The following is a 23,498-nucleotide window of genomic DNA, read 5'->3' on the forward strand; positions in this document are numbered from 1 at the left end:
GTTGCTCCACTAATCAGAATAAAACAAGACCACTAGTTTTGGAGACTTATTTCCCTGAGTTACTAACCAGAGAGGTCTGGGGGTCAGGCTTGGTTATCTGTCATCTCTCTCCAGGTTTCCTTGCATATCAAAATGGGGCCATAAACTGAAGAGACAGGGAACAAATTATTGGGGAAAACCATGTGGTGCAGTGCACCCCTGGGTGAGTGTGCTCCAGCAGGGCCTGGTGCTGCTCTTGACCCTTTCTATACACTGGAGAAGGTATAAGGCCATTATTTTAAATAAAAATGAGTATCTATGCCGCAACAAGGAAACAGATTAGTCCAATCCAAGTACGGCCATTAGAAAGTTCTACTGCCATCCCAGCCCATCTGGGACTGATGATTCCACACCTAAAATCAGTCTCGGGTTGACAAGAGACAAAGCAGTCCCCTCTAATCCCCTAAATGGCTTGTCAGCCTGAATGAAGATAAAGTCAGTTTCTCAAATTTGATGTAAATCTCTTTACTATTAAGTAAGAGCATCACACCCAATTCCTTGGTTATTTACCAAACTGAATGTATTTTATTCTCTTTGTTGTAGTTGCTCTTCTTCCTGTCTAATCAAGGTAGCAGTTCCTGCTGTGAAAGTAAATGCAGGGACTTTGTAAGATTGACTGTCTCTGGCTATAGCACATTGTTTCTGAACAAAACCCTCCAAAGAAATGGGGAAGAAAGAAAAAAACATCATGCATACATAGCCCAGTTTATGCCAAGAATGCATCCCACCGCTTCTTGTTCCAATCTTTACAGAGCTTTAAAAAATTATATATATACTGGCTTTAGGACACAGAAGATGGTTCTAGACATGAGGGACTCCTAAAATGAATGAGGCGTGGACTCTCTGCCTTCAGCTGGTTTTGGACGCATTGTCCTTTCTCTGGATGCCTCAGATCTCCCCATCTACTCTTCTTTAGAAACAGCATCACTTTTTGAGAAAAGGCTAGGGGTTAATTTTTCCTCTATGCAAAATAAAGCCAAACTTTGGTCAAAAGACTCTTAGCAAATCAGTACAATTATACATTTTAAAAACGGTGCTGCAACAGATTATATGAGTTTAAGTAAAACACCTATTTCTATCAATCTGTACTTACATTTCAACATGGATTTTAGAGAAGGGAAATACATCTTACAGTGTGCCTTGAATTCACACAAAAGCATGTACACATACACAATGTGTCTTTCAACATAACTACACACACACAGTCCATTAAAAAGATACTGACAGATTTATAAAAGGTATTGGCCTTGCACTGTTAATCTCAATAATACATTTTCACTTAATTTATTTTTGCACTGCATGGTAGCTCTGGCCACCATTAAGGATCTGTCAGCATTTCCATCATAACTCTATTTTCAGAATACTGGAGTACAAGTGCCAAAATACATATTTACAGTTTACAGACAGCGGTGGCTTTGTCTTCCTTTTAAATTGACTTCTTCAATGCATCTTTACAAGGAATATTCAGGGATGGCAGTGCCTACATAATAAAAAGCATCATATAAAACAAAAGAGGTTAAAAGATGTAGACTTCCAGCCCAAGACTAGACTAAACCATGGGAACAGACTCCTTAACATTCACTGCAGCTGTAGTAGTCTCTACATCATAGTCATAGTTTAGAGCAACAGTCCAAAGCAAGATTACTCTGATAATATATATGTGTGTGTATATATATATGTATATATAAATATAGGAGCAGTACATAGCATTAGTACACAAAAAGCTAAAGGTGGAAAGTAATAAGCATACAGCAAATTACTCCAGAGCGGATCACTTCTACAGTGACAAAAATAAACACGAGCCACCAAATAGACACTGACTGTTTCCAACACTGGACATCCAACTCCATTAAGTAGGCAGAGTTAAAACATTTAAGAGTAAAGTCTCTCTTAAACAAGTATATTAACTACATTTGTGGAGCTTGAAGTGGTAAATGGGATGTTATACAGGCCTAAAATTGTTTCTTCTCTTTTTTTTTAAAGATTAGGTGGGTCTGTAAAAGACATGGGCAAAAAACACTTTTTTTTTTTTTTGGTTGAAGAAACTTTTTACTGGAAGAAATCCAATATTATTGGCTGTTTCCACCAAAGGGTGAATATTCAGATTAGAGAGATTTGCCTAGCAATTTAAAATGTTTAGGACACTCTGAGATATTTTTTCCTAAAGTTTTTGTCTCCTGATCTGAAGTTTTTATAGTCTTCCCTTGATACTATATGAACGCATATATAGAAATACCCATTTGTCTGTATTAAGATCGACAGAGGCAGATTATGCTGAGGATCATGAAATAACTGCAAAATATTGTTGCTAACATGACTGTTACATCCAAAGACAGAAGGACCCCCAAACCCACCAACACACATCCTGCTGCAAAACCAGAGGCAAAAGCTAAGTTATAAGGGGGTATAGGGATGGGAGTTCTGTACATATATTTTTTCCCCTGGCTAATCACTGAGGAAAAAAATTTTTTAAAGTTTATCATACTCTGGCTGGTTCAAACCATATTCACATTCACCCAATTAATTTTATTTGAAACATCTATTTATATATGTACACCAAAGAAATTAAACCCTGCCATTTTCCCTTTGTGCTTAAGAAACCAGAGCCACTGTTAGGGTACTCATGTGTCAAATATATTCTTAATAGGCTTCAAAGTTGGGTGCATATAAATGTGACAGAACTGAAGGGGTTACTTTAAGAGAGGTATTATAACTACTTGAAATTAATTCAAAGGGATCTTTTTATTTCTGTATTTAAAAAAGAGATGAGAGCAAGATTACCACTTCAAAAAAAATAACATAACTCTCACTCTTAATTTTGTGAAAAACTTATTTTGCTATCTTGATGAGTAGAAGATGGGTAAGTTTTTCTGATTTTTATCAATTTACAAACTTACATTTTAGGATATTCTGAAGAAATTAACTTTATTCCCTAACTTTCAAGTCTAAAGTTTATCATATAATGGCTGCCCTACTTATCATCCTTTTTGTTTGGTCATTTCTTATCTTACCTAGTTTCTTGGTTAGTAACTTAAGGGAAAAAATTTTACATTGGCAAATCATATTTTTTGCCCCGCAATTTAGTTACAGAAATAAAAATGGCCCAAACTACATATACACGTTTCTAGTTAAACTACACAGATATATTAAACCACATAAACCTCTGCCTTGATCAGAATATGTAAGCAGTTAGAAATTTTAAAATATTTTTAAAATTTGCAACATTTCCATATAAACATTATCCTCCCCTTCCAACTATAAAGTTAAAAACAAAACACAACTGAAACCACACAATTCATCAATCACCTAATGTCCAAAATGACTCAAAGTTTCTCTGCACATCAAGAAGTGGACAATACAACAAATGCTTCAAGTACGGTTCATGCCAATCATCATTAAGAATCATAACATTATTGACAAAGTACACTTGTCCTCTGGGAGGACGCTTCAGAGAAATAATTTACAAGGAGCATGGCTGTATTATAATTTTTTTAAAGGAAAAATAGTTTCTTTGGATAGAAAGAAACAGTGTAAAAAATCCCCTTTTTAAAATGCAGAAATAACTCCATTATCAATCTGCATTTATATAACTGCCCAAAAGAATGGGTCTGGAAAGACCATTTTCTGTACAGACACGAGTTAATCTCTGTATGAAAAGACAGCATCTGGCATGGGAACAAACAAGGGAGATACTGGTCTATTAGCACACATAGAGACTTTCTTAAGGCTGATCCAGTGACGAACCTTTGGATCCAGAAGTATTTCTTCATTTCTCTTCTTTTCAGTTGAATTTCTAGTAAAAACTTGGAAGATGAGCTGTTCTTACTTTTCATTTCTCCACTTATGGAGAAGATGGAATAATGACACCAAAAGTACTTTGGTTTTGTTCTTTTAAAAATAATTTGCTTTCTTTTGCATGCCACAGGACAGATTTCTAGTTTCAAAACAAGGGTACAATGAGAACAAAAATATCCCCCCATCCCCAACCATCTTTCACCAATACAAGAAATCCTTCTGGAAATATTAGTAAGCGACTAAACAGGTATTGAACCACTGAATCTACAAGTTAATACATAATCTGTTATGGCAGAATAACCAAGAATTTTACCCCAAAGAAAGATTTTAATTTTTTCAAATATAAAAGTGTCTAAGAGAATCATATGTGAACAAACAAAAATCTCTGATTCCAGGTTTTTAGGATAAAGATGAGTAACACACTGGCAGCTGAAGAAAGCTGAAACTCTTACTAATAAATAGATCCAAATTTCCAAATTAAGAATTTCTACAACATTTTCTTTTAGAAAACAGGACCAGAATTCTTTTTTTTTTTTTAAATGATGATCCTGTGGAATGCCTTTACTTCCATATTTACCTAGTATTATAACAGTAAAACAGACACAAGAATGTTGATGACAGCTCAACAATGCTGGATTCAGGACATTTACAGGTACACTTTTGTTTAAAAGTCCTACAAGTTTATTGACTAAGGCTAGACAGCAATTCATATGATCCTATTTGGTGCATTTTCTACCATGGTCCAAGATCATTACATGGATACAGCCAAGGACTGGGCCCCAATTTTCAGGAAAAAGACCACAAAGAAGAAAATCAAGGTGGCTATTTGGTCCCCCCAGTTGATAATCTGTGTCCTGGAACTGGAAAAACAAAAGGTGGAAAATACAGACTGCAACGAGTTAAAGGACTTGGAAAAAGTTGGTGGAAAGTGGCACGGTATACAAGTAAGGTCACTGGGCTTGGGATGGCAAGGGCGCTGCATTGAAAGAGCATCCACGGGACCAAGTACTTATAATGTCTGATGGTGTCATTCCCTCAATGACTTAGAATATCTGTATGCAATAATAAATAGATCAGTTATGTAATAAGGCAGTGTGTTGAATATGCATTCGTCCTGTGGAATGAACCACCACAGAGAGATACATGATACCATACACATTCTTTGAGTTTTCTTGTGTTGTGTTTGATTTGTTTGTTTTCAAGGCTATCCAGGCTAACTCTTCCCGGGGATTTCCTTGGAGAGAAGAGTGGTCCGCTGAGGCTGGTTTGCTTTAACCTCTCCTTTATCAAGAGATGATGACTGGCTTTAAAGAAAAATAAAGCTGAAGGTTGTTTGATTTTTATTTTTTCCCTTTTGGTTGCATCATTCTGAGTGTTTTCATATAAACAACAACAACAAAAAATCACAACCAAAGAAAAAAAAAACACAATAGTTTTTGATGCATCCAGTTGTTATATCCTCAGGATGTTCCAGATGTTTCCAGGTAACTCTGTAGTTTACGGACTGTGGTTTTGTCCAGCGAGCAAAGATCAAAATCAAATGTTGTGTTTGTGATATGAAAGTGTCCAGTTTCTTCTATAAGGTTCACGATCTAGAGGAGTGAAGAAGAGAAAGTTTGGGCAATAAGCAGCAAACATCAAAAGGCAAAGAGAGAGTAATAGAGGGGCGATCAAATATGCAATGAAGTGATAAATATGCGTATTTATAGCAACAAGGTCCCATACCATGAATAGCATTAAATTGTCTCAGTCAACTTGATAAGTCAAAGGTATATTAAGCCTTAGAAATTCCCAGTGAGAACTTGTCTTGCTTTTCATACCCTTTAAACTCATTCCTGCTTTCAAGTCGTGAACAGAATATTTAACTGTGAGTGAGCAGTTAGGGGGAGATAACATTTCAAGACCCCTTTAAAAATTAGTTACTGACTCAACAGACAGTGATTACACTTAAACATAAGAAAAATCCAGCCTAGAAATAACAAAACTACTTTTACTTCAGTACAAACACATACACACACACCGCTATATAAAATCATTTTCCTTTATCATTATATAATTGTTAATAATTTGGAAAACCTCATTTCTTCTTGTATTGGCTCCAACTTTCAGAAAAATGTTAAATGACAGAGGTGATGGTTACTGTTTTAGGTGGGGAGGGAGTCAGAAGAAAACCTTACTTGCTTAAACCATTAGACTCAAGGTTCTGTTACATGCATCAAGAAATTCTTAGAAGGGGTATACCCAATTATGGTTAAAGTGTTACATTTATGTAAAAATTTATCCAACAAGATCTTATTGACACTAAAAGATCTAAAACGGACACTCATTTGTTTTATTAGTTATTAGTAATAGAACTTTCAGCAAGTCATCCACACATATCCACATACATACAGAAGCACAAACACACAGCTATGCCCAATCATATACTTACTATATAATTAACATCGATTGAACTAAGACTATGTATTTTCTGGAATAAATTTTTAGTTTTGCCATTTTGTGCAAAAATACTATGGATCTAGTGAAAATGTGTAAATTTTGGGATGGAAACAAGTAGTCTCTTCAGAGCTATTATAATTTCAAATTGATACAATGGAAATAACAAGCTGACCAGAATTTGACTCCTTCCCCCAGCCAGCTGCCCAGTAGGTAATTGACAAAGCATTTAGAATAGAGTTCTGGATTTGGTATTATCAAGTTCTGACTCTGCTCACTCTTTCAATGGTATTAGAACATCATAACTTTTGAGCCTCAGTTTCCTCATCTGGAAAATGGGAGTAATGCTACCTATTCTACTTGTGCAAGTTTGGGCAGATGATCAAATAAGGTATCATAAGCAAAGCTTCTTATAAATGGTAAATTGCTACCTAAGTCAGGATAACATGATTATGATTACCTTATAAACTGATCCTTAATTATCTGGGAGGTAACTAAACTGCACATGAATTATAGACCTGATGCTTTTTCCTCCCGCCCCCAATGAGTGTTAGCCATTTCATTAGCACTAAAATAAATAAGGCAAGAAAATGCAGAAACTAAAACTCAGAAAGGCCTGCTTGAATAAAAAAAAATTGTAACTAATTCTTTTAAGAAAACAGTTTTCCATGACCCAATATAGTTGTTCCCTAATTATTTAACAGCAAATAGAAAACTGGGCAATAAAAAAATTCCTTCTAGAAAAAAGCGACTTAATTTTAAAGCATATAAACACTTTTGCCTACTAGAAACTTGAGCCCGGGCATTTCTCATGCATTGTGCTATCTTGCAGATCTCCAGTATTTCCATCACCAACCCCTACTTCCTCTATCAGCGTGCTGCGCCCGGCCTGCAGCCACACATGCACAACGACATAACGGGGATCTGATAAATCTAACTAAATGAGTCCCACATTTTTATGGGAGCCCATAAGAATACATCAAGGTAGATGCAGAGAAACAGCCTTAATGTAGTAGCAGTGGCAGCAGTTGGGGAGTTGGGAATTATTTGCCAAAGGGAACAGCATTAATGATTTGAATTATTAGAGCATGTGCCCACATCCTCATTTAAGTAAGGGCTCCATAAAGAAAAATAAGTGTGCATTCCTTTCCAGGAATCCTGATAGTCAGATCAGAAACAACGTTAACATGCTTTATTCCATTGATACAGGCCACAAAGCCTGAACATACCCCACGAGTGCCTGAAGAACTCCACTCTGCCTTTCTACAGGAATACACTCTTTGCTGATGCAGTGTGGCTTGACCTTGATGTCATTACTTTGCATCATAGTACAATAATTAATGTCTGTCCAAAACAATAATAATAGTAGATAGAGTGACTGCAGATAAGAAAAACAGGCAATCGGGTACATATGGGTAGTGGAAAAGGAAGAGTGTGTAAACTGCTTAACTCACTCTTCAGATGATGGTTGTTGTGAAAACATTCATGATGGATTATTTCCTGCCACATCAGCCTTTTAAGGGGTACTACGCAGGCTGCTGGATGTCTCATTTTGTTTTAAACAGGGTGAGATCCACTTGTCAGATCTGTGGCTCCCTTCCCCAATTTGTAATTATAAAAAGGTAAATGCACTGATTTTAGTCTGATTATAGTTTCAAAAACCAGGGTTCTTTCCATGTGAAGCAGCCTCTCCTCTGTGTGAGAAGTAATGAACAGACTTTACTTTAACTGCTTCTCTATGGAGTAGAACCAGGTCTGGGATAACATAGGTCTTCCCATAGAATGGCCTCTACTATGGTCTGGAAAGCACTGACTACCACCACATAAAAATGTGTGCCCTACCCTTGGTTAAGGGGTAGGCCATCAGGCTCAAATCTATAAGGGGTGCTGAGATATGACAAGTTATTTCCCAGGATGGAGAACATCATTTTCAGCAGAACACTTCTCAGGGAGACTTCTCTGGGTTCTTAGAAGGAATATTCTAATATGCCACGGATTCCCCATTCCCTGCAGACAATTCGAAAAGAATGATGGCTGGATTCTAAATTGCTAAACTAAGCAATTTAGTTTCCTCTAAGGAAACCTGGTTTCCCACAGAGTTTTCTTCTCCCAGACGTGGATGCAAATCCAGGCTTAGAATGAATTGCTGGGGATGTTAGATGTGTTCAATGTCACTTTCCAAATAAATGTGGAACATGTGGTTTAAAGATGAATCAAATTATTCATCAGTCCTAGGTAATCACTTCTCTTGATCTGACTGTGTCTACTCTATTGTATTTATACCCTTTGAAAAAGTGGCTTAGGAACACAGGCTCCTTGATCCAATGCTGTCTGTTCATTAAACTAGCTGCCGAGTGCCAGGACTGCATGCCCCCAGAGTAAAACAAAGCTATTAACCACTTTTTGTGAGCCAAATAAAATTGTCAGGCCAGATTTTTGGACAGGATGCATTTAACAGGGAAGGACCTAGATGTGATCCTGGGCCCACTAGAAATTCTGCTTCAGGTGTTCAAGTCTGCACGGCAGAGAATACGTAGACTTCGTGGAATGCATTCCATGAGATGAGCAGCCCTCAAGGTGGAGAATAACATTAGTCCTCAATAGTGCTATGTTTTACAAAAGGAATTAATTAAGCAGTAAACCGTGACAGGACATGCATCATGGTATCATAATCACAAGCCTCAGCTGCATTACAAGGCAAAAGGCCAAAGACTGAGAGCTTTCAACCGGCCTGGGAATGCAATTAGGGTGAAATGCTGTGTGCCCTGGAGTGCCTTTATGCCAGGTTAAAAATTCATAGATATTACTCTCTCCCTCTAGAACACTAAAATAATCCACTTGGATGGAATTCTCCAGTAAGCCACCTTCCTTCACAATTCTTATAAGGTCAAAATAAAGGACAACATTAAATTGGGAATGCCAATGACACCCCAAGGTAAGATCTGCCCAGTAGCCTAGTATCCTTGACTCACTGGCAAGGCTTTCTTTGTGAAGATGTCCCAACCCTGTACAAACATCTGTCCCACCTCCTGTGAGACTTACTATTTGGGCCCAGCTTGGGTATAAATAACTTTGTTGGACAATTGCTCCACAGTGCCTCAGAGCTGGTGTTTGGGAAGAGATGAGAAAGATCATGCAACAGCTCTGCAATTAGCATTATGCCAGCCCCAAATATGTGGTAAGTGACAGGTAAAACAACGTTCAGTTCTTCAAAAGAGGCCTAAGAAGAATATTAGCGAAGTACTAGACCACCACTTATGGTAGGCCACTCAAGTCCTGCTTCCTTACCCATACTAATTAAAAAGAAACTGCAAGAAATGCAACTTATCTGCAATTAAGAATCATAGGTCTGTAGTCTTTTGTTCAAATCTAAAACTCTAGAAGGGTTAAAAAGCTTATCAGGCCAGTCAGGAAACTTGGCAAGTTTGAGATTATGTATTTAGAGATGTAAGCAAAAATGTACACAGAATATAAATGTGACCCCCAGCCACTAAATGTTTTAAAAAAAACACACACACATATACACACACACACACAGCTGGGGTAGATTAAGTATTAATGTCAAGTCATTTGAAAGTAGTAAAACAAAAAAAAGAAATTCAAACAGTGAAACAATCTACATATCTGCCCTGGAATTTAGAACACACATTCTACTCTTTGGGTGTTAAAAAAAAATTACCAATAGCTGCTGGTAATGCAACAGAGGCATACATCATTAACTAGATGAAAATGAAAAACCACCCTTCTTATCTTATTAAAACATCAAATTGTATTAATAGAAGTTTCCCCAATTTACAAGTATTCCACAGTTGAGTTCATAATAATAGAATGTATGTTGTACAAGATAAGGGAAATGAAGAAAATATTTATTTTCCTTAGAATATCATTGGCAAAGGTTACTAAATTGAATCACAAATGTTTACAACACTTAACTCAAATTCTTATCACCGTTTTCCCATGAAACCAGAAGCCTGGCCCCAAAGGTTTTTGCATTCCTACTGTCCCCTCCCTCAGCCCACATTACACCAGCCAGCTGAGGGATCACTACAATCCAGCATCACTTCCCAAATTGCCCAGATCTCATCGTCCACAGCACTAGAGGAGGGAGAATAATTGCCATAGAGCTCCAACGCAGACTTCTAGGTGGCCTCAGAAATGAGAACCCTTCCCAAATACGTCTATAGGTGGCATTCGCCAGATTCTGATAGCGTGCGGCTGCAGTGGCCTCCAGGTGCTATCACACTACTGCAGGACAAACCAAGTCTTGATGTTTCTGGAAAGGGTTGTGCTAAAAAGCATTTCTCACCTGCTGCAGAATGTGTCTTTCCCTCAGCGTCATTAACCTTCTGTGAAGCTCTACCAGTTCATCTAGGTATGCCTGAAAGAGAAGAATGTCCCCCAAAAGGACAAGCACTTTAAGAAGTAGTTCAAAAATAAATGAATATGTAAGTAAAAACACACAAGCAGCAGCAGTTGGAGGTTCTCATTATACCACTCCAGTCCAGGCTGTGTGCACTTAGCGCCCAAAGGCCTCTGCAGACCAAGCCTGTCTCAAACCAGCCATTACCTTTATCACACCAACTTTAAAAAGGGAGTTGGAGGGAATTCTTGGACTTAATTGCTCTTATGAAGATTCAAGTCAGTAGACTCACTTTCCTCCAACAATATCTCTACAAAAGGTAGGGAAATTCAATGCTAAATAGTGAGTTTAAACATGTTAACAAAGGCTACTTTCATACTTTTTTTTTCCATTCTTGAATCTCAGAAGGTTTCTAAGAGAAAAAAAATTCTAAGTTTGAATATGGAAACAACAATGTACATTACTAATTAAGTCAGGGCAATTTTGTGAGGGTTTTCCTGTTTGTTTGTTTTTGTTTTAAAAAGGCTTCCTGGTCATACCAAACATTGCAGTAAGCAATGCCAGCAAGTGACAGAAGAACAGAAGAATGTATTATGAAAAACAGGGATCACTAATTATCATCTGATTTGTGAAGAGCTCCCCTGAAAGGGGAGAGGGGGTACCTCTCTTTCCATATGCTCAGACTCACGAGTCTTTGTTAGCATAATTGCACGGGTGCCCCCAGCACCATTTGCAATAAAGGCAAATGAAAGATTTGTGAAGCATTACAGAGGTCTGCCCTGGCCCTACAAAGCAGGGTTAGGGCCCTGCCCAAATCAGGTAACTTAACCCCATTAGGTCTTGTAGTCAGATTTCAGAAGCATGATGCACACTCTGGGAAAACAAACTGCACTAGCATCAGATGTCTTGCTCATCTACATCTGAGATTCCTTAACCGGCTACCTCTACCACAATTCTCTTACTTCCCAATTCAATGTGCCTGAAATCCCTTGGCAATGTAGGCAACACAGCATATGACAGCATAAGGCCAAGCTTAATACTGAAGATATAAACAACACATGGAAAACATACTACAAAGCACTGGGACGAAATACTCATCATTTGGGCATCTTGGGCACTTTGATAAAGAAAATGAAAGGAGAACCAGCAAGGATGATCAAGGGGAACACAAAGAAACGGAAGGCTTGTCAGTGTTGGAGCTCTGCTAGTAACAGACTGGAAACCTACCTTGTCACATTCACCATTCTTTATTTGCTTATCTGATTTGCTTTGCTTTATTGGACTTTTGACTTCAAGAATCTAGGGATCAAAGAGAACACTGTGTTAAATTTTATTTCAAACATCTCTTAGCTAACCAGCCACATTAAACAAAGGCACTCACTGAATGAAATGTACAGTAACATTTACTTTCCAAATAGCATTTCTTTTCTATACATTTTTCTTCTTCTCTCTAATCTTATTTTCCTTGGAAAATAAATTACTTAGATCTGAAATGCTGAGTCAGAGGAGTAGAACTAAAAAAACCAGTTGATGATAAGGAAATTGATCTAAGCTTCCAAGGCTGCTTCTCTTTTGCGACAACACTCTCACCATATGTATAGCAGCTGAGTTATGCTGAGATTATAGTTCCCTCTGGCAAGAATTTTTTTCCTATTCATTCTGCTGTTTCAGCATGACTACTAGTGCTCAGTATGCTAGGGATGACAAAAACAAATACTCAAATGCCCTTTTTAGTACCTAACTTTCACATTCTAAAATTACTCATGTGCACAAAACTGATGCAGCTTTGGAAATGAAGATGGCCATGAGTTATACTAGTTGCTCCCAATTTGGGATCCTCCAACTCAAGAAATAAAGAGATAGGACTATCTTCTGTGTTTTAAGAAACGATATGTTTACCCTTGGTAAAACGCCAAGTGCTTTCCCTTTTATCTGGACTGATTACAACTTAAGTTATGAATAGTTTTACGTACTGTACAGAAGCTTTGGTGGGAAGCTATGTTTCTACTTAATAAAAAGGAGAAGCAAATTATTATTTAATAAATGCAGCTGATTTCTTTGACAGCATCTTCAAAACTGAGGATTAAAAGGGAAGTATTTTTAAATGGCCCTCACTTGAAAAAGCTTGAAACCACTAAATTTATAAATGATGAGTGCTTACAAATGTGTATAAACACAAAAAGCAAAGTAATTTGTATTTTTCATTATAACTCATTATGAAGTGAGTTGTTATAACTGGAGACTAATATTAGAGGAGGAAAATGCCAAATAAAGGACCTACTTTATCTTAAGAAGTTTTATATTCCTACTGTTCTCTTTACCCATTCTCTGCCCTAACTTAGTAACAGTTCTGTCCACACGTTTACTACATTCCATAACATAAAGATTTTAAGAATAAGTCCACTTTTAATCTGTAACGGTAAGAGCACTGATTAGGCTCAGAAGCCCAAGTTCAAGTCTCAGCCTTATCATTTAATATTTTCGGACTGCAAAGGATGAAATGGGAGAAATGAACAAGATAACACCCAGATTCCCATTCAGTTTTAACATGTTATACTACTAATAAACATTTTATTGGATGAGGATAGGAACATGACATCCTGGCAAAGACCAAATACTCCTGAAACGGCAAATTTTTATTTTAATTGAGAATAATGCATGGGTAAAAAGTGTCTTTCTAACAGTCTTTCCTGAGAATCATGCTTTTTTCATCATTTTTACTATGAAGATAACCAAAAGACTAATTTGACCAGGCTAACTTAAAATACAATACTTTCGGCAACACAGGGAAATTACTTATTAGCAGAGGCAAGGCAATCATTTTTAACATGCTCCACTGTAAAGGAAACCAAATTCTCCACTACATTCAGAATGTCCTCCTCCATTGTTGTTGGAAGTGAGACCTCAAGGGAAAAATCAGCGCTGAGACCTAAGAGTAAGTAGGTCAGTAGATGGCACTCCTCGCCAACTCAGATACTGGGCTGGGCATGCAGAGACAATCCGCTGAGATTTCAGGCAAGAAAGAAAAAAAAAAGTCCCTGCCTGCTTGCCTTGTGCATTACAGAACTGAATTTTGTTCCCATCATATCCCGCTGCCTCCCACGATCCCCTCCTCCAACTCCTGTACTCTGGGTGTTGAAGTGACTTGAGGACGCTGTATTTGCAATAGAACTTTGCTAACTAGGTTTAGAGAGTTCTGCCACCTTTTCTTCAAAGCAGAAAATAGAACATTTGGACGCTTAAGTCCCACCCCGCACATTCCGTAAGTGCTACAGCACAGAAGGCCAAAATACATTGAAATCCTAGTTTCTTTCTTCTGAAGCTGCAGTGGCAGGAACAAAAGCTCTGGGTGTCAGTGACCCGCCTCAAGTTACTGAGTGGCTGCCCAGAGAGGGCTCAGTTAATCTTCCTTCTTTGATCTCTCCCTGCTCCAAAATAAACAGCTTTGTCAAAACCTCATTCTGAGAGAGCTGAGCCCTGCTGAAGACAATTGTTTTATTTATGATCATTTCTTATCTTTAGGGAAACAACTCCAGAATAAAAAAGTACAACACCTTGTCTTCCACAGGCTTATTTTAAACCAGTTTAACTGGATAGACTCTTTTTAATTTCATTCAACATGCCTTGCAGGCTGATAGGTGATTTATGATATTCTGAATATTAACTCGGGTCCAATGGATCACTTCCTTCCTTCAAGTCCTTTCTCCCCTCCTTCCCTGCCAAGCTTTTGGCTAAAAAAGATGTGGTATTTTGTTTTTGTTTGAACTTCACATAAGGGAGGTTTGGAGTGAAAAAACCATCTCTGGTTGAAATGATGCAACACTCTATTATTCCCTATTAAACTGTACTGAGAGAAGCAGAGCCACCCAGACTGCCTAGCTACTCCATTTATAGATACAGCAGTCTCTGAAAATAGAAGAATTGTGGTTTAGTAGCACTTTTGTCTTTAATCTGAGAAAATGCCTTGACAAACTTTCAAGATTATATTTTTCTGTAACCCTTTATGAAGAAGGACAACTCAGTTATTCACAGATGGATTCTCTACTGATAGATCTTTCATGCTAATGACAGTAGCTCCCAACAATACTCAGGTTAATTACTTGCTTGGTTGACGTGCGACTCTATGTTCACTTTTATTCAGTATGAAAATGTTTGACTCCATAAGTACTTCCCCTCTTCTCTAGTCCTGGAAGATTTGAGAAAAGGCAATGGACAATTCAGCTTTGCCTGGTACTTTACCAAACTCAGAGATCATTATCAATTCATAGAGAGAGAACAGGAGAGGCGTATGGAAGAAGGAAACTCAGAGTGTTCCCATTTTGGAGTTAGTCCTTCCAAGTATGTTCTCAACTCTTTATTTATTGTGAAAATTCAGATTCATACTCTTTCTCTATCCCTGTCTCTCTCCACCTACTTTTCTCCCTCCCTCCTGCACACATACACACACATTCAAATACGACTAAAAAGTCATTCCAGAGTGAAATTTAGTTGACTTCTAGATTTTAAAGAAATTTTTACTCTCCTACATCATCAACTTAGAGAATTAAGATATACTAGTAATTTTTTTTAAGTCTCAGAAGCTTGACTTAAAAGAGATAGCATCACACCTGACCCCAGTGCAAGTGATTTGAGGGGCTAGGAAATCAATACTAAACAAGGTTTAAGAAACCGTTTCTTGTCTTCTTGGCTCCAAGACATAGCTCTAAGGAGGTAAGCCTTCCCATGGTATATATATTTCCTAACCCAGACTAGCTAAAAGTGGAAGCATATGAACTTTCTTACCATGCTTACAGGTGCATGGAGAAAGTGACACATAATAGAGTATTACTGGCAGACTGATGATTCATATGTGTGAAGCGACATTTGCCAAATAAACACGCCAAGGAACCAGAGGTATGCTACTTAATCAGGTAAGGTAACTTTTACCCTCTCCAGATAGATGACACTATTTGTTTTTGGTTTTGTTTTGCTAGACAGGTAAAAAAACAGTCTGACAAAGAGTCTAAACCTTTCCCTAAAGCCAAGGTCAGTTCAAGACTGCCCATTCAGGAAGGGCTTAAGGGAAGCCATAAGGTTTGAAGGGCATGAAAGGGGCTTGCTGGAGCTGCATTCCCTAGCAAGCCCACTTTTCACTATGATTAGGAGAGATACTGAAGGAGATTAGTGAGGGGCACAAAAGCAGAGCCTAATTCCCTACACTCCTGGCCCTACCACTGCTGTGCCCATGACGTATTGTAGCTCTCATACACCACCCACTGGATACAGAAATCAAGCTGAAATAGGCCTAAGTTGGACATAAAAATATCATTGGCCGGGAGCACTGGCTCACACCTGTAATTCCAGCACTTTGGGAGGCCAAGGTGAGTGGATGATGAAGTCAAGAAATCGAGACCATCCTGGCCAACATGGTGAAACCCCGTCTCTACTAAAAGTACAAAAATTAGTTGGGCGTGGTGGCATGCGCCTGTAGTCCCAGCTACTTGCGGGACTGAGGCAGGAGAATCGCTTGAACCAAGGAGGCGGAGGTTGCAGTGAGCCAAGATTGTGCCATTGCACTCCAGCCTGGGCGACAAGAGCAAAACTCCATCTCAAATTAAAAAAAAAAAAAAAAATTCTCACCAAGGTTCAAATTCTATCCTAATGCTAGTTCTCACTGAAGCACAAATTTACAAAAGGATCCCAAATTATCTATTTAACCAGTCCAGTGTTCTCAGCTGATTGGCCATGATGTATATGTCTTTCCTCTTTTTACTTTCCTCTGAAATGCTTGACTTGTGGTGGCAGGCATCCACACCAGAGGTAAAAGTCGCCCGGGCCATGAGCACAGCTGGCCCTGAAGATGGGGAAGAGCCAGGATATGGAAAAAGAAGTAAATAACTCATTGAATACCCCATCTATAAGAGATAATGAGGCTGGACTTTGATTTTTATGTAGGACACAAAGAAATTGCAGTTGAACTGTAACTGGTAAAATAAAGAGTACTGGTATCATTCCTACTTAACAAGAATGGATTTGCATTATAGACAAACCTTATAAACGAGGAATTTTAAACTACAAGAGATCTTTGCCAGTGCTTTAAATAAAATGCAAAAAGAAAAAGTCTTCAGCTATAAACTAACATTTTCCAAGTAACACAAAGACCACAAATTTAAGGGCAAGACTATCTAAAATTGAAGGACACCTGTGAAACAGAGTATTTTCAGAAAAACACAGTTGTTTAGTTTTCAAGTTAATATTCATAGAGTAACTTGAATTAAGCACTTATTGTAGAGGTCATAGGAAATCTGTTGACACTAAAAGATAAGAAAAACTTATGATGAGAGTATCAATTCAATGCTCAATGAGGCTTTTATATTATTCATGATACTGAAAATAGTTTATTTTAGTTGGTAAAGAAAATATCCCAATTTAATTTATTTAACAAATGCTCTTTATCATAGCCTTCAAAGTTCTGCCTAGATCTTATCCAAACAGTTGTATTTTGAGTTCACTATCAAATTAATAAGCTTTCCTTTAGCTCAAGTTGTAACAATGATAATGACCATTATTTTCTCAGCATTTTATTAATTATTCCTTAAAATCCAAGTAATAATCCTTTTATCTTGGATGAGAAAACTGAGGCCAAACACCTATAATAATAAACTACCATCAATGAGTGCCAAGTAGGGGCTGTGCACTGCCTTTTGCTCTTTATATATATTATCTGTCATCTTCCCAATAACCTAAAAGGTAGTGTTAATGTCATTTACAGATAATGAAACTGAGAATCAAAAGCTAAAAGTTAATTTCCCACCAGTAAATTACCAGTGGTAAAGAACCAGGCTTTATACTAGCCCCAAAGGTCATATTCTTCCTAATTAAGGCACCTACTTACTGCTGAGGTGTAAAGTATATAGAAATCAGGAGTAAATGGTAAATTGGCAATACTTTTTGTCACCCTCTCTTATTGTACCAACTTAATTAACCCATCGGATGGAACATATTCATCTTCTCATGACAACAGAACCTCTTTTACCCTAACTATGTGTTTATTCCAAAGGCTGTGGCCTCCCATCTATTTGGCAACAAGAGGAAGTTTGTTTAAAATTCAGGGATGAAAGTTTTGCATGCTTTGTAAAAATGATTACACCTAGCTCTGCAGAGTCTTGCAAAGTGCAAACCCCACAATTTACCTGGTTGTTGTTGGTTTTTAATAAGGGTGGCGGAGGTTCATGATGTAGAGGTGAAGAAGCAGAACTGCTTTCACTATCGCTGCCATCACTTAAGCTAACTCTGAAAAGAAAGAGACAAGTTATGAATATCATTACAAACAGATGATTCTTGAAATACCCATAGAAATAGGCATGGAAAGCACAGAATCCAAACACTAACCCTTAACAAGTTCATTTTAACTCACAGCCACTAACATGTATTGGTACTTACTTTGTAACTGGAACTCTGTTAAGTGCTTTACCTGCCATTTCTCTTTTCATGACCTCCTGTTTCACAGATGAGTAAACTGAGACTTAGAAAGACTGGGTCACTCATCTAGGGTAACAAGTAAAAATGGTGGCTCTGGAATTCAAAAACAAGCAATGTGGCCCAAAGCTAGTGCTCAGTTATTATACTTTACTGGGGTCATTTATTCATTCATCTCCCTTCTCCTGCTCTACGCACCTACTATGATCAAGCATGCTACTCAAGCTTACAGAAGGTCAGCAAAATTAAGACAGTGTGTAGATTACTACCTTTATTTTCCTTTCCTCCTCTCTGTTACAGATGAAAAAGTTACAAATGTGTCTAGAATACACGCTGCAGGGGAAGAAGCAACTACATAAATGAAACTTCATAAAGAATGTGGAAAACAGCCCTGCACCACTGACAGCACAGAGTGACATCTAAGGATTGAACATGTGGAGCCCGGCATGCTAGAACCACTACCAATCATTTCTACTGTGTCATTATTCAAGGCTGTCTCCAGTTCTCAACACTGATACAACAATTCATTGGAAATACGCTACAACAACACAAAGAAATGGTATGTTTGGAATAACTGCTTTGGAAAACTACAATGATATCTTTTAAAAATTAAACAAGTAAAGACAATACACACCACCTCCTCCCCATTTTTTCTTTTCAGAAGAAAATGGAATTTTCTTTTATCCACAATAGGAGAGATTTCTTTATTCTACCGTGCTGAATGTAGTCCTCCCTCAGAGATGTCCTCTTTCAGTGTTTGCTCCCCATTTCTCTGGTTATATAGCACCTAATGTAATATGCTTCTCAGAAACAGAAACTGTTTTAGAAATCAGGATAGTTTTTCTTTCACTCTGAATAGGCAATCACATTCTAGCTCTATAATGTATTCAGACAGACAAGATACAAGATAGGAAATGAAAAGGATACACTGGGACATCCTTTTAGCAAAAACTGATAGAACTTGTTTTTCTTAACTAAATTACATTAATGAAGTGTTCAGTTGAAGCGCTGTTTTAAAATGCTTCTTGAGTGAAGTGGAAGGCTGAGTATTTAAACTGATTAAACAGTTGAGACTTCACAAGTGCAGTGAAGATCAAATGTTACACTGGCACTGCCATGCTAACACAGCACATGTCAGGCGGGGAACAAGAAAAGCAGCCGCCACAATGTATATCTATATCAGATGACTCACAAGCCTATATGATGACCACACGGACTCAGGGGTTGAAGCAATAAGTAGGTAGGCAGCAATTAATCACAGAATATCCAGATCTTCTAAATAACAACTTGGGAAATCATCTAAATAAGTCACGCAGTTTTCATCAGCTAAATTTGAGAGCAGCCAGTGGTCAGGATTTTGGTTAGTATAAGTAAGCTACTTTAAGTTTCAGTGATTTTGAGGTCTTTTTTCCCCTACTAGTTTCCTTTTTATCCGACAAAAGACTTCTAAAGGGAAATGTTATAAGGCCATGGTCATATTAAAGAGGTTATATTCTCCTATTTAAAAGGAATGCTGACAGGTAAGTCCGAGAGACAAGGAGAGAAACAGGGGTTGAATATGACCATAAAAAACAGTCACTGAGATATCTGATGGGGCACACACCCTAAGGAGGCTCTTCTCAGAGGATAAAGCATTGGCAATTAGGAATCATCCTCTCTAGCTTGGGTTAATACTGCATTTTTTTTTTTTTAATCTTAGGGTCTTCTACATAGTAATGGATAACAGGGAAAGATTTAATGTAATATATTATAAATGTAATTGGATTTTAAGTTCAAGTAGATTGTATTTTTTCCACTCAAGACAAATTAAAGTAAGCATGCCTATTTGTTTTCCTCATGATAAAGAAATAAAATCCTCAGGGCAATTTCAAGTTGACTATTAATTATAAGTCACATGAATTACCATCTTATAATACAGAATTATGCCTCACAGCATTAAAGCTACTTAAGGCACCTAATTGTCAGCACACTTAAAAGGAATTTATTTTTTGGAAAACACATAGGTGATCCTAGTTTTAATTAGGTCACACACACAATTCGCTAGAGCCAATTATGTATTTCTAACTACCATCAGCAAACACATTTCTTTAAATTCTGAGAATATCTCCAGCAGTCGATCGACACAAACTCTTTAAATGAAAACAGACTTTAGTTCAACAGTCAGTCATGCCACTTGGCATACATTTCCAAGGACAAGGACATCTAATGTGACTTTTTCCTATAAAATTTTTAGAGGAAAAGTCTCTTTCTGAGAAAAAGGAGAAATAGTTCCCTGTAAAGCAGGTGTAGGCATGCCAAGGAGACCCTGCATCAAATGAATGTGACCATCTACTACCGTTTTTGGTGTTTCACACCTTTGCTGTGATCATCCCAGCAGGGCTTGTGAAAGAGTCTGACTTCATCACAGGCAAACCCTTTCCTTCCAAGACACTCACCTGCGACTTCGGCTGCCTCCTCTATTTACAGGTCTCTCCATTTCAGAGTCATTGTCGTTATCCTCCACTTCATCTGATTCCTCCTCATTGTCATCAGAATGCAGATCTTTCATTATAGACCTCAAAGGACCTGAGTAGTGACAACGAACCACAGACAATCAAACATATACTCAAACACACTTAGTCATATTAGAAACAGGGGGATGCTTACCAGCACTGAAGACTTGTTAAAAATAATCATCACATATATTTATACAATTTACAAGGCAAATTTGGTATAGTTTCTAAAATGCAATCTCTGCCAAAACACTATTGTTTTCATAAGATTCCCAAAATGTTCATTAAAGAATCTCTATTTTCTAGGAATTTTTTTTCTGTGTATTTTTCTTCCCTAAGAAAAATTGCACATAAAAAGAAAAAGAAAAATCTATTAGTAAATTGAATGTTTTGTTAGGTTAATCCATGTATTGAAAAGTTGAGATTAATAAATCACTGTGGTTGTAACTTGTTCTTGGCAATGTAGCCTTTGTGTGGTAGTTTTTGATCTATTAAGGTTTAGCTGTTCCTTTTATTTCAAGGTCAATTTCAGGTCAAGCAAGCATTTCAGTCAAGTTCAGATTATAAAGTATTTCAATTCCATGGTGTAATATCCTACCTCTGATCTTCATATTGATCTTGGACACAAGGTCTTGTCGCAGCAATTTTAAGCAGCCAATTTTCATTTTACTTTTTAAGAAATTACTGGCACAATACCAGCAAGTATAAACATAAATAAGACCATGTAATAAATCAGGTACACAGAAAAATCAGGACAGTATCCAGTATCAGACAGGAAAAAGAAAAAAACCAAATTCTAATTTTATTCTAGAACAGGACAGAAATGAAAACACACACACACAAACACAAACTGGTGTGGCTTATTTTCACTTTACTAGGCTAAATGTGACAAAAAAAAATAGGTAGTTTTAATCTTAACAGAAGAGGTTATAAAGACAATGAAGAAAGAGAGACACTTTCATTCTGGAATAGGCAATTCCTAAAGTCTCATCTATGACAGGGATATCTAAGCTATTACTATCTTGACTCCCTACCATCTCACATTCTGCAAAACCCAAATTTTTCTGCTTTTGTAGTGGGCTTATTTCTTTGGAAGTCAGTGAAACGAGACCTCTGAATAGCCAAAACGATTACTGTCTTTTATTTTATTTTTTTCCTGGAAGCTTAGCCTTAGTCCAAACACATACAACAATTTAATCCTTTTCAAAACATTCAAGGCCATCAGGAATTCAGTGTGGTCAATGAAAAAGGTAATGTTCAATACTATGCTCAAACACAAATTCTACTTTGATACCTATGCATTTTTCATGTAAAAAACAGTGTACATTTGAAAATTTTCCACATACACAAAAATGGAAAATTAGTTAAATATTCTAGTTTAAATGTCTTTGTTCTGAATTTAACACTTGATCATGAGTAAAGAAAAATATATATTTAAAAGACAGCCAATTAGTATTGCTTTAAAAAAAGACTATTAACACGTAGGAAAAAAAATATGTCCAGGAGGAAAAATGAAAACCTATTTCCCTATGTCAAAGCCTCTTAAAGCTTTTGCTATTGTATTTCCTTTGGGAACTCCCTGGGATGGGCTGTGTCTATAATCCTTTTGTAGCAATGAGAAACTGATGGCAGGGACTGGAAAAAGGGGAATTTCTAGAGCCTTGCCTTGCACATCAGAACAATACTCAACTGCATTCCTAAGGGAAATAAATACAACTGCATAAAAGCCTAGTTATGATTCAAATAATAAAACAGTATAAGATAGGTGATAAATCAACGCATTAAGATGTTTTGTTTTGCTTTTTCTTTTTTTTTGAGACGGAGTCTCGCTGTGTCGCCCAGGCTGGAGTGCAGTGGCGCAATCTTGGCTCACTGCAACTTCCGCCTCCCAGGTCCAAGGGATTCTCCTGCCTCAGCCCCCCGAGTAGCTGGGACTACAGGCGCGTGCCACCACGCCTGGCTAATTTTTTGTATTTTTAGTAGAGACAGGGTTTCACCATGTTAGCCAGGATGGTCTTGACCTCCTGACCTCGTGATCCACCTGCGTCGGCCTCCCAAAGTGCCATTAAGATGTTTTATGAGAAAAGCGTCTCCTAGTTTGCAGGAGATGTTGATACCTTGTTGCCTGGTCTGGGATGGTGTGAAGCTGGAGCTGGAGCTGGAGCTGGAGCTGGCAGGACTGGGTTGTTCAGACTTTAAAGAAGAATAAAAAGGCACCATCAATAAATTTATGGGATACCACACATCTAAAGTTGAAAACAGTATTGTTGCTCAAACCATCCTCTGCAAAAACCGTGATGCATTTCATTATGTAAATTACTAACACAGGAGAGTCATGTTGTCTTTTGTTGTGCCCACTTTATTTTTATTGGATGCAGAAAAAAGTATAAAAACTCAAGAATGAAGAGATAAACACCTGGGTGTAACATGAGAAAAGGGCCTGGCTTTGATTTCACTCCTATGTTTACTGCTATACAGGTCTCCTTTTCATCTTAGATATAAAATACTTCTTTATTATACTTTAAGTTTTGGGATACACGGGCAAAATGTGCAAGTTTGTTACATAGGTATACATGTGCCATGGTGGTTTACTGCACCCATTAACCCAACATCTATGTTAGGTATTCCTCCTAATGCTATCCCTCCCCTAGCCCCCGAACCCCGACAGGCCCTGGTGTGTGTGGTTCCCCTCCCTGTGTCCATGTGTTCTCATTGTTCAACTCCCACTTATGAGAACATGTGGTGTTTGGTTTTCTGTTCTTGTGATAGTTTGCTGAGAATGATGGTTTCCACCTTCATTCATGTCCCTGCAAAGCACATGAACTCATCCTTTTGATGGCTGCATGGTATTCTATGGTGTATATGTCCCACATGTTCTTTATCCAGTCTATCACTGATAGGCATCTGGGTTGGTTCCA

General features: G+C 37.6%; 1 protein-coding gene across 1 annotated transcript in view; it reads right to left on the reverse strand.

Annotated features, from left to right (window-relative positions):
- Nucleotides 1-1,307: 1,307 nt before the first annotated feature.
- Nucleotides 1,308-23,498, reverse strand: part of MLLT3 (MLLT3 super elongation complex subunit) — a 282,499-nt gene continuing 260,308 nt past the window's right edge. The window contains 6 exon segments of the mRNA XM_017949830.3: nucleotides 1,308-5,426; nucleotides 10,577-10,648; nucleotides 11,858-11,929; nucleotides 17,803-17,902; nucleotides 20,524-20,653; nucleotides 22,698-22,773. Of these exon segments, the coding sequence (XP_017805319.1) occupies nucleotides 5,295-5,426; nucleotides 10,577-10,648; nucleotides 11,858-11,929; nucleotides 17,803-17,902; nucleotides 20,524-20,653; nucleotides 22,698-22,773 (582 nt within the window). The 3' untranslated portion in view covers nucleotides 1,308-5,294.

Source organism: Papio anubis, chromosome 13, assembly GCF_008728515.1.
Source record: "Papio anubis isolate 15944 chromosome 13, Panubis1.0, whole genome shotgun sequence".
Classification (NCBI taxonomy): Eukaryota; Metazoa; Chordata; class Mammalia; order Primates; family Cercopithecidae; genus Papio; species Papio anubis.